Source organism: Bombina bombina, chromosome 1 (assembly GCF_027579735.1).
Source record: "Bombina bombina isolate aBomBom1 chromosome 1, aBomBom1.pri, whole genome shotgun sequence".
Lineage (NCBI taxonomy): Eukaryota > Metazoa > Chordata > Amphibia > Anura > Bombinatoridae > Bombina > Bombina bombina.
This window is the reverse complement of record NC_069499.1, coordinates 1,585,212,981-1,585,225,480: the sequence shown is the minus strand read 5'-3', so window position 1 is coordinate 1,585,225,480 and position 12,500 is coordinate 1,585,212,981. Positions and strand designations below refer to the sequence as shown.

Genomic DNA, 12,500 nt, shown 5'->3' with positions numbered 1-12,500 from the left:
TCATGAGATTTCATAGTAAAGTTTCTTAAACTGAATAGGGAAATAACAACATGAGTGTGCATGAGGCACGCTCCCTGGCCTGTCACTTTCAAGTGTTTCAGTATTTGGGTATCATGGCCCTTTAAGCAACTTTCTAATTAGCTCCTATTATCATTTTTTCTTTGTTCTCTTAGTATCTTTATTTGAAAAGCAGGAATATAATATTAGGAGCCGGCTCATTTTTGGTTCAGCACCTGGGTAGCGCTTGCTGATTGGTAGCTACCCAGGGTGTTAAACCAAAAATGGGCCTGCTCCTAAGCTTATATTCCTGCTTTTTAATAAAGATACCAAGAGAACGAAGGAAATTTGATAATAGGAGTAAATTAGAAAGTTGCTTAAAATTGCTCCTCTATCTGAATCATGAAAGAAAACTTTTGAGTTTCATATCCCTTTAACAATGGAGATAATGCAGACACGGCTTTCTTGTGCTCTATCTGGTGAAGTTTCCTTGTTATTTCTGGCCTACTCTTTTATATATTTCTATACAGTCACCATTGGCTGCCTTGTATTCATTCTTATCATTTGCCACTCTGGGTCTATTACAGTCATTTAGAAGAATTGTGTAAAGGACGTTGCATTACTTTCAAAGTAGTTTTTAGATTTAAAGCCATTCAGTCATACTGTCATGTTACCTCATACAGTGGTGGCACTTTACATGACTACGTGGCATGGTTACAGATTGTCATATCACTTTACATCACTACGTGGCATGGTTACAGATTGTCATATCACTTTACATCACTACGTGGCATGGTTACAGATTGTCATATCACTTTACATGACTATGTGGCATGGTTACAGATTGTCATATCACTTTACATCACTACGTGGCATGGTTACAGATTGTCATATCACTTTACATGACTATGTGGCATGGTTACAGATTGTCATATCACTTTACATCACTACGTGGCATGGTTACAGATTGTCATATCACTTTACATCACTACGTGGCATGGTTACAGATTGTCATATCACTTTACATGACTATGTGGCATGGTTACAGATTGTCATATCACTTTACATCACTACGTGGAATGGTTACAGATTGTTATATCACTTTACATCACTACGTGGCATGGTTACAGATTGTTATATCACTTTACATGACTACGTGGCATGGTTACAGATTGTCATATCACTTTACATCACTACGTGGCATGGTTACAGATTGTCATATCACTTTACATCACTACGTGGCATGGTTACAGATTGTCATATCACTTTACATCACTATGTGGCATGGTTACAGATTGTCATATCACTTTACATGACTACGTGGCATGGTTACAGATTGTCATATCACTTTACATGACTATGTGGCATGGTTACAGATTGTCATATCACTTTACATCACTACGTGGCATGGTTACAGATTGTCATATCACTTTACATCACTACGTGGCATGGTTACAGATTGTCATATCACTTTACATCACTACGTGGCATGGTTACAGATTGTTATATCACTTTACATCACTACGTGGCATGGTTACAGATTGTCATATCACTTTACATCACTACGTGGCATGGTTACAGATTGTCATATCACTTTACATCACTACGTGGCATGGTTACAGATTGTCATATCACTTTACATCACTACGTGGCATGGTTACAGATTGTCATATCACTTTACATCACTACGTGGCATGGTTACAGATTGTCATATCACCTTACATAACTACGTAGCATGGTTACAGATTGTCATATCACCTTACATAACTACGTGGCATGGTTACAGATTGTCATATCACCTTACATGGTCATGTTAACACATATGACTACATTGCACATATGACTGTGTCATACTAGGATGAGTGTGGTAGTTCTGTTAGCAATCAGCATATTTTGAAGTTTACTGCCATATGAACTAACATTATCAAATAAGGTACAAATCTGTATTTGTTTTTGATTATCTGTTTAGTGGCCATTTGTAGTTTATAGGTCTGCAAAACAAGACTATGGCCTAGATTTGGAGTTTGGCGTTAGCCGTGAAAACCAGCGTTAGAGGCTCCTAACGCTGGTTTTAGGCTACCTCCGGTATTTGGAGTCACTCAAAATAGGGTCTAACGCTCACTTTTCAGCCGCGACTTTTCCATACCGCAGATCCCCTTACGTAAATTGCGTATCCTATCTTTTCAATGGGATTTTTCTAACTCCGGTATTTAGAGTCGTGTCTGAAGTGAGCGTTAGACATCTAACGACAAAACTCCAGCCGCAGGAAAAAAGTCAGTAGTTAAGAGCTTTCTGGGCTAACGCCGGTTCATAAAGCTCTTAACTACTGTACTCTAAAGTACACTAACACCCATAAACTACCTATGTACCCCTAAACCGAGGTCCCCCCACATCGCCGCCACTCGATTAAATTTTTTTAACCCCTAATCTGCCGACCGCCACCTACGTTATACTTATGTACCCCTAATCTGCTGCCCCTAACACCGCCGACCCCTATATTATATTTATTAACCCCTAACCTGCCCCCCACAACGTCGCCTTCACCTGCCTACACTTATTAACCCCTAATCCGCCTCACTAACCCTATAATAAATAGTATTAACCCCTAATCTGCCCTCCCTAACATCGCCGACACCTAACTTCAAACATTAACCCCTAATCTGCCGACTGGAGCTCACCGCTATTCTAATAAATGTATTAACCCCTAAAGCTAAGTCTAACCCTAACACTAACACCCCCCTAAGTTAAATATAATTTACATCTAACGAAATTAATTATCTCTTATTAAATAAATTATTCCTATTTAAAGCTAAATACTTACCTGTAAAATAAATCCTAATATAGCTACAATATAAATTATAATTATATTATAGCTATTTTAGGATTAATATTTATTTTACAGGTAACTTTGTATTTATTTTAACCAGGTACAATAGCTATTAAATAGTTAAGAACTATTTAATAGCTAAAATAATTACAAAATTACCTGTAAAATAAATCCTAACCTAAGTTACAATTAAACCTAACACTACACTATCAATAAATTAATTAAATACAATTCCTACAAATAACTACAATGAAATAAACTAACTAAAGTACAAAAAATAAAAAAGAACTAAGTTACAAAAAATAAAAAAATATTTACAAACATAAGAAAAATATTACAACAATTTTAAACTAATTACACCTACTCTAAGCCCCCTAATAAAATAACAAAGACCCCCAAAATAAAAAATGCCCTACCCTATTCTAAATTACTACAGTTCAAAGCTCTTTTACCTTACCAGCCCTGAACAGGGCCCTTTGCGGGGCATGCCCCAAAGAATTCAGCTCTTTTGCCTGTAAAAAAATAAACATACAATACCCCCCCCCCCCAACATTACAACCCACCACCCACATACCCCTAATCTAACCCAAACCCCCCTTAAATAAACCTAACACTAAGCCCCTGAAGATCTTCCTACCTTATCTTCACCATACCAGGTTCACCGATCCGTCCTAAAGAGCTCCTCCGATGTCCTGATCTAAGCCCAAGCGGGGGGCTGAAGAGGTCCATGATCCGGCTGAAGTCTTCATCCAAGCGGGAGCTGAAGAGGTCCATGATCCAGATGAAGTCTTCATCCAAGCGGGAGCTGAAGAGGTCCATGATCCGGATGAAGTCTTCTATCAATGGCATCTTCAATCTTCTTTCTTCCGGATCCATCTTGCAGACCTCCGACGCGGAACATCCTCTTCTCCCGACGCCTACTAGCCGAATGACGGTTCCTTTAAAAGACGTCATCCAAGATGGCGTCCCTCGAATTCCGATTGGCTGATAGGATTCTATCAGCCAATCGGAATTAAGGTAGGAATATTCTCATTGGCTGATGGAATCAGCCAATCAGAATCAAGTTCAATCCGATTGGCTGATCCAATCAGCCAATCAGATTGAGCTTGCATTCTATTGGCTGATCGGAACAGTCATTCGGCTAGTAGGCGTCGGGAAAAGAGGATGTTCCGCGTCGGAGGTCTGCAAGATGGATCCGGAAGAAAGAAGATTGAAGATGCCGTTGATAGAAGACTTCATCCGGATCATGGACCTCTTCAGCTCCCGCTTGGATGAAGACTTCATCCGGATCATGGACCTCTTCAGCTCCCGCTTGGATGAAGACTTCAGCCGGATCATGGACCTCTTCAGCCCCCCGCTTGGGCTTGGATCAGGACATCGGAGGAGCTCTTTAGGACGGATCGGTGAACCTGGTATGGTGAAGATAAGGTAGGAAGATCTTCAGGGGCTTAGTGTTAGGTTTATTTAAGGGGGGGTTGGGTTAGATTAGGGGTATGTGGGTGGTGGGTTGTAATGTTGGGGGGGGTTATTGTATGTTTATTTTTTTACAGGCAAAAGAGCTGAATTCTTTGGGGCATGCCCCGCAAAGGGCCCTGTTCAGGGCTGGTAAGGTAAAAGAGCTTTGAACTGTAGTAATTTAGAATAGGGTAGGGCATTTTTTATTTTGGGGGTCTTTGTTATTTTATTAGGGGGCTTAGAGTAGGTGTAATTAGTTTAAAATTGTTGTAATATTTTTCTTATGTTTGTAAATATTTTTTTATTTTTTGTAACTTAGTTCTTTTTTATTTTTTGTACTTTAGTTAGTTTATTTCATTGTAGTTATTTGTAGGAATTGTATTTAATTAATTTATTGATAGTGTAGTGTTAGGTTAATTGTAGGTAATTGTAGGTATTTTATTTAATTAATTTATTGATAGTGTAGTGTTAGGTTTAATTGTAACTTAGGTTAGGATTTATTTTACAGGTAATTTTGTAATTATTTTAACTATTTTAGCTATTAAATAGTTCTTAACTATTTAATAGCTATTGTACCTGGTTAAAATAAATACAAAGTTACCTGTAAAATAAATATTAATCCTAAAATAGCTATAATATAATTATAATTTATATTGTAGCTATATTAGGATTTATTTTACAGGTAAGTATTTAGCTTTAAATAGGAATAATTTATTTAATAAGAGATAATTAATTTCGTTAGATGTAAATTATATTTAACTTAGGGGGGTGTTAGTGTTAGGGTTAGACTTAGCTTTAGGGGTTAATACATTTATTAGAATAGCGGTGAGCTCCAGTCGGCAGATTAGGGGTTAATAATTGAAGTTAGGTGTCGGCGATGTTATGGAGGGCAGATTAGGGGTTAATACTATTTATTATAGGGTTAGTTAGGCGGATTAGGGGTTAATAACTTTATTATAGTAGCGCTCAGGTCCGCTTGGCAGATTAGGGGTTAATAAGTGTAGGCAGGTGGAGGCGACGTTGTGGGGGGCAGATTAGGGGTTAATAAATATAATATAGGGGTCGGCGGTGTTAGGGGCAGCAGATTAGGGGTACATAAGGATAATGTAAGTAGCGGCGGTTTACGGAGCGGCAGATTAGGGGTTAAAAATAAAATGCAGGTGTCAGCGATAGCGGGGGCGGCAGATTAGGGGTTAATAAGTGTAAGGTTAGGGGTGTTTAGACTCGGGGTACATGTTAGGGTGTTAGGTGCAGACTTAGGAGGTGTTTCCGCATAGCAAACAATGGGGCTGCGTTAGGAGCTGAACGCGGCTTTTTTGCAGGTGTTAGTTTTTTTTCAGCTCAAACAGCCCCAATGTTTCCTATGGGAGAATCGTGCACGAGCACGTTTTTGAGGCTAGCCGCTTGCGTAAGCAACTCTGGTATTGAGAGTTGAAGCTGCGTTAAAAATGCTCTACGCTCCTTTTTTGGAGCCTAACGCAGCCTTTATGTGGACTCTCAATACCAGAGTTATTTTTATGGTGCGGCCAGAAAAAAGCCGGCGTTAGTTTTTCGGGTCGTTACCGACAAAACTCCAAATCTAGCCGTATGGAAACACCACGAAGGTCCGTGTAAAATCCTACGACAACGTCATTAATGAACAAATATTCATGTGTTCTAAGTATGTGGAAAAATGCTGATGACCCATAAATAATATATATTTTAAAGGGACATGAAACCCAATTTTTTTCCTCTTATGATTCAGATAGAGCAATTTTAAGCAACTTTCTAATTTACTCTTATTATTGTTCTTTGTTCTCTTGACCCATTTTTGGTTCAGCACCCTGATTGGTTGCTACATTTAGTAAAAAATGAGCTGGCTCCTATGCTTACATTTTTCAAATAAAGATACCAAGAGAATGAAGAAAATTTAGGAGTAAATTAGAAAGTTGTTTATAATTGCTGCTTTGTCTTAATCATGAAAGAAAACATTTGGTTTCATATCCCTTTAATAAGGACACAAAATTGAATTAGCAGGTAATGATTTGGATTGGACTAGAAGATAACAGTAATAGTTACCTGAGTATGTTACAGTGTTTAGTGGCTTGGAAGTGTACAGCTGAAACTAACCTGAGCTGCATCTGATTATTTAACGAGTAAAATGCTGTCTGCTAATGTTAACAAACGCCCCTCTATGAGGAAATGGCTGGGAGTCCATCAGGAGTGGAATACAAGCATATCCTCCAATCAGCTACCCTTGTCCTAATGTGATTAGGAGCATGTCATGCGCATAGCATTGACTCTGACATAGCGTTTTTACTAGTCTACCCCTGTTATAAGTGTTACTTGTTGGTCTTGTACCAAGAACTCTGGGGTAGTTACCAATGTGATATCAATGTGATCTGTGTTTAGTTTTCAGGAAACCAATAACGCGTGGCACGGGGGGTGCTTGGCTCTGGCGGAGTTGGGAAGAAGAGGACTTTTGCTTCCTTCTCGTCTTCCTAATGGTTAGTATTTTACATTTCACCTAGTTAGAGAAACATTATCAGCCCTGGGGGAAGGTATTTGTGTGGCTCATTTTAAAAGATCAGATTTGTTAGCCTGTTGCAAAATAAAGGGACTGAAAGCACCTTGTAATAACAACAATATATTTCTGTTGTGTTGCTATAAAATAACACACCAGACAAGTCTAAACATTTTAAAATAAATTGACATATTGCTTACTGCAATTGTTTTAATAGCCAAACTACACCCACCACTTGTATGTAGCAGGATTAGCCTTGAGAAGTCAGCAGGGTGCGTTTCCAGCTCTGAAAGAAAATTTACAGATTACAGAGTTAAATTACCTGAAAGGGGGCAAAATAAATAATGAAAGTATATTGCAAATTTGTTACTGAATCTCTCAAAGGACATAAATATGTTAGAACGATTTGTAAAGGGCACAAATAATGCCAATGTTACATCAACCTGAGAAATATATTAAAGGGACATTAAACACTTTGAGATTGTAATGTAAAATGATAAATCGTATATATATAAAAAAAAGTCTGCAATATACTTTTATTATTTATTTTGTCCCCTTTTTCTGTAATTCCATTCTGATATTATTAGCCTTTCAGTTCCTGCTAGAAATGGAAGTGCAGAACACTGTTATATTCTACACAGCCATTGGCTGCACACTCTAGTGACCTATTTATAACTGTCCCTGATTGGCCACAGCAGAGAAGGTAACCTAAGTTACAACATGGCAGCTCCCATTGTTTTATAGACACTACAACTTTACACTTAAATTGTCATTATTTAAACAGCTAATGAAACTATAAAAACTACATCTACATATTATTCTCAGACTAATCTTTTCTTTGAATGCTTCAATCTATCTAGCATTTATTTAGTGTTTACTGTCCCTTTAAAGTGAATGTAAATTTTGATGATAAAGTGCCTGGTTTTTAAATATTCGATTAAAAACAGGGGCACTTTAAGTCATCAAAATTTACATTTCACTTGTGTTGTGAAAATACCTTTTAATCTTCATAGCCGCTCCAGCTTCCCCCGGTCATCGCAAGCCTCTTCCTACGTCAGAAATGACGGATCAGTCATCCTCCAATCATGGCTTACCTCCCGGGGGAATCAGTGTCTGATTCAATGCCATGATTGGAGGAAGCCGGATTCCTCATTTTAGACCCAGGAAGAGGCTTTGTGACGGGGGGAGGAAGCGATGCAGCGGCTTTGAAGATTAAAAGGTAAGTATTTTCACAACACGGGTGAAATGTAAATTTTAATGAATTAAAGTGCCCCTGTTTTTAATCGAATTTTTAAAATCCGGGCACTTTATCATCAAAATTTACATTCACTTTAAATGACTTGAAGGGACATTAATCTCAAAATGCCTAAAGCAGACTTTCCAATGCATTGTCATTATTTATTTTACCAGCTTCTCCTGTAATTTAACTCTGGAAACTGCAGTGTTATTGCTTCCTCCTGTAGAGGCTGCAGTGCATATGGAATACAGATCCCTGACACTCCTACATGTAGCACAGTGATTAGTTGTCCTACAGAGTATCTTGTTTATATCTGTTCCTAATTGGTTACAGAAAAGGAAGTATGATAAATATTGTTTAAAGAGATTCTTCAAGAGGTGTGTCCTGGGACTGCAGAACAATGTATATTAAGTGATTTATTTTAAAACATTTATTTTGTATGCAGATCTGTTGCAATACAGTAAATAATGTCTAATTCATAAATAAAAAATAGGGAGCCAAAAGCACTATAGAAAAGAGAAGCCAAAAAATGCTGACCTGTATTTACAGCATAGAGCATTCAGGTGTAGTTTGCACACACTTTAAATTGCCAGTGTATTCTGTTTTATGCCACACTTAAGATTAATCATTTTTATTACACTGTCTTTAAGTCCTTGGTGTATTCAAGTACTGCTCATTATTTAATCACACTCCATTTTAGCCCCTTTTTTCCAGCAAAAAATTTGAAATAAAAAGATTGATTGCCGGAAGCAAAGAATATACACATTTTGTTGTGAGATATAGTAGCCAAGACAAACGCTGCAGGAGCAATATATATATATATGTCTTATTATTCTTGCTGCAATCAGGATTCTTTTGTACATTTTTTTTTAATCCTGCAGTTCCATTGTATGACAGACATTTTTCACAGCTCTTGCCAGGAGCTATTCGTAGCTCTGTGTTCAGTTTGCTTTGCCTCTGGGCAATATTATATATATAAAAAATGAAGTTTGTGGGTGTATAAAGTTGACTCTTGCTCATTATTATTATTATTATTATTATTATTATTATCAGGTATTTGTAGAGCGCCAACAGGTTCTGCAGCGCTATGAACTTAGGTGGTATATAAAAATGATTACAGGTATCAAATGGGAATAGAGGGTCCTGCCGAGAGTTGCACTGTTGTAGTCGGCTCTTATGAAGGTGAACTACAAACAGCTGGGCTCATAGGCTTACATGCTATGGGGTTTTAGGGGATAGCAGTGGAGATAGGAAGGTTAGTGTAGGTTGTAAGCGTCCAATAGTAGAGTCTTCAAGGAGCACTTGAAGCTTTTAAAACTAGGGGAGATTCTTGTGGAGCTAGGCAGAGAGTTCCATAAGATGGGATCCAGTCTTGAGAAATCTTGTAGACCGGAATGTGAGGAGGTAACAAGAGAGGAGGAGATCATGAGCAGAGCGAAGGGGATGGGAGCGAGAGTATATAGATGGGTTTTGGGGCATACTGAGGTCACCAAGCCCATGCATGGTGACATCTTCAACGTCCCAAGATTCCTTCAGATGCGATTACCTCGGCTACCTCATATGTGGTTTTAAGTGGAGGGGCAGCAATCAGTTCCTAAAGTGCCCCTGATTGTACATATCTGCCATCATTTCTACTTCAAGTTCTGCTGCCAACTGCTGTGCTTTAGCTGCCTCCATTGTATGATATGTGCTTGCCTCTCAGTCTTTTTTATGCTATACAGTCTTGTTTTTTGTAAAATGAGCACTTAGAAACTCTCAGTGTAGCCTGCAACTTGAAATTCTGCACCGGAAGCACGTGTACTCTTGCTCATGATTTCTTGACGGACGCCACACCCATAGTTTGTTCCCTTGAGTAGCAGTTTTTTGCAGGACACTTTCCTAATTTTGCCTGATATTTTGCACAAGACAAAAGTAGTTGGTTATTTTTTCATTTCTTTTTAGATTAGTATTGTCTATTGCTTCATCTAGGCATAGGGTTGGCAGTGTAGGAACAGACATGTCTGTAACATGTTACTTCTGTTTCACATGCAAACCATTTCTCTTGTTAAACACAGTTGCATAATCAATCTATGCCTAGAAGACAGGGAAATAGCAAATACTCTAAATTTCTTTTTCTGACATTTCAAAATGTCCTTCCATTTCCCTGCCCTGCCTATCACGTGACATCCATCAGCCAATCACAGACTCGTATATGTTTACACTGTAATATCATGCTCAATAGGAGCTGGGGCCTCAGAACATATGTACATAAAGAGGCTGTGCACAGTCTGCTACTGAGAGTAAATTGGAACGTTTTTATTTTTTAAATTACATGCTTAATTTTGAAAGATTATTTTTGTTTTTTATTGTCTCTTTAATATACTGACCACCCCTTCTATACTTGTAATTCAGCTTTGTTAATAAGTGGCCCAGTTGTTCTAATCGATTCACCTGCTGGGATGGTATAGTATTTATACTACTAATAATAATGCTAAAATACTTAATACGATAGGGTAAATCATTTCTAGATTCCTCAACAGAACCTGGACCCCCATTCGACTGAACGCGAGAACAGTTTGCTAAAGATTGACTTTATAGAAAGAGTAGTTGATACATGGAAACTTTTTGCAGAAGTGATAAATCGGTTAAGGGATTTAAAGGGACAGTCAACACCATAATTGTTTTTGTTTTAAAAGATAGATATGTTATCTATATGGCCCACATGAAATAGCAGTCTCCTGTTGTGAAAAGCAAATAAAAAACGTGATAAAAGGCTGTCTGTAGTGACTTAGAAACAGACAGAAATTTTGAGGTTTAAATTTTATAAAGTATATTACAATTGGTTGTGCAAAGCTGGGGGATTGGGTAGTAAAGGCATTAGCTATCTTTTTAAACAATAACCATTTTAGTATTCACTGTCCCTTTAAGATACCAGAATTTGCACAAGTGTATTTGGTGTATTAATTAGGGCAACCCCTTGGTAATAAGACCAGGCTAGGCTTGTGCTTCTTACCAGCTGTCTCTATAAATGACTGAGTTTGCATGTGCAGCACATACTGTATAGTAAATAAAACCCATGTCACAGGGGGCTAACAGCAGTCACTATGTGCATGCTGTAAATGTGTCTTTTGTGTCCTGGGTAAAATATATGTTAACCCTTCCCATAGACAGCTCACTCTGGTTTGTACTATTTAACTGACCGGCCACATTATAATCTCTCTCTCTCTCTCTCTCTCTCTCTCTCTCTCTCTCTCTCTCTCACTCACTCACTCAGACACCTCTGGACAAATGTTAAGGTGTTTTGGTGAAACAAACTTTGTAGTTTTAATTTTAACATCAAAATGGCAATATAAATGTTACGTGTACATTAACCATGTAGATTTGAGCTTGAACCACAAACATTTGATGAAACTAGTGAGAATGAATGTGCTGGTTACAGAGGAGGAGTGTGTGTTGTGCAGGGGAGAGGAACTGCGTAGGGGCACATCTGGAGCATTTATTGTTATCCTTGTGCTATATGTTGGCCAGCAGCTATAAGTGATATTTTGACTGACTTGTCAGACTGTATTTGTATACATTGTGTGTAATTAAACCATTTTCTTGGTGTTACCTTTTTTTTTTTTTGCTTCAGGATTTTAGACTATTTTTAATTAAAAGGTCTATTGCATATTGATTATTAGTTCTACATATAAGGTAAAGAGAATATATTCAGAGATAAGAAAAGGTGCCATGCACAAAATGTATACGTTCCCAAATGTTTAGCTTCTCCATATCAAACAAAAACACAGATAATTCTAATAGAAAATAGTTTATTGGTTGATACTTTTTTTTACCAACTGAACAGATCACTGGGGTTAGTTACTAAGAAATGGTGACATTTGTATGATACAGTGTTTTTACGTCAAAGCCAATGTATTACAACGACAAAACAAAACGCATGAGAGCTAGACGGCAGACACAGGACTTTCTCCTGCAATGTTTGTTTGCGGCAAAATAAATACAATCATAAATATCACATGGAAGCTGTGTTTTGTATCCTGTACAGAGAACACAGTTTAGACATTTAAAAACAACTAAGTTTTCCCCCTCAAAATAGACAAAATTGATCAATTAATTTATATAATATTCCTAAAAAAATATTAAATATTATCGTGAAATATACAAATTTTACAGCTGGGGCACTTTGTCAAGTAAATGTATTCAGATTCACCCTGTGGACAATATGTTGATAGATTTTATTTATAAAACTGTTGTGCTTTCTTTATATTGTTTAATATTTCGTGCTTACCGTGGAAGTTCTTGTAAAGTCCTTAGAGCTAAATATTAGCATCCAATGAACTGAATTTTTTTACTGCCAAAATCTATTTACACCGGACACTACAGTCCAATATTTACAACATAATATAAACTTCAAATACCTTTAGTGCATTAACACTTCAGTGTGGATGTGCGTAAAATACAAAGCAAGATCAGTGTTTATTGCTTTAACTCCTTGGCTGCCA

The 12,500-nt window shown here is 37.5% G+C and overlaps 2 protein-coding genes across 3 annotated transcripts in view; one reads left to right on the top strand and one right to left on the bottom strand.

Moving 5' to 3' along the window:
• The window catches only part of TBCD (tubulin folding cofactor D), a 1,563,032-nt gene that overhangs the window by 226,415 nt on the left and 1,324,117 nt on the right, over positions 1–12,500 (top strand). Inside the window, exon 14 of the mRNA XM_053710319.1 lies at positions 6,671–6,765. Within this exon, the coding sequence (XP_053566294.1) occupies positions 6,671–6,765 (95 nt within the window). The remainder of the gene's footprint in view (positions 1–6,670; positions 6,766–12,500) is intronic.
• Positions 11,791–12,500, bottom strand: part of ZNF750 (zinc finger protein 750) — a 9,222-nt gene continuing 8,512 nt past the window's right edge. For both annotated transcript variants that reach the window (XM_053710284.1, XM_053710277.1), the window contains exon 3: positions 11,791–12,500. This exon is cut by the window's right edge and continues 819 nt beyond it. The gene's annotated coding sequence lies outside the window, so the exon portion shown is untranslated.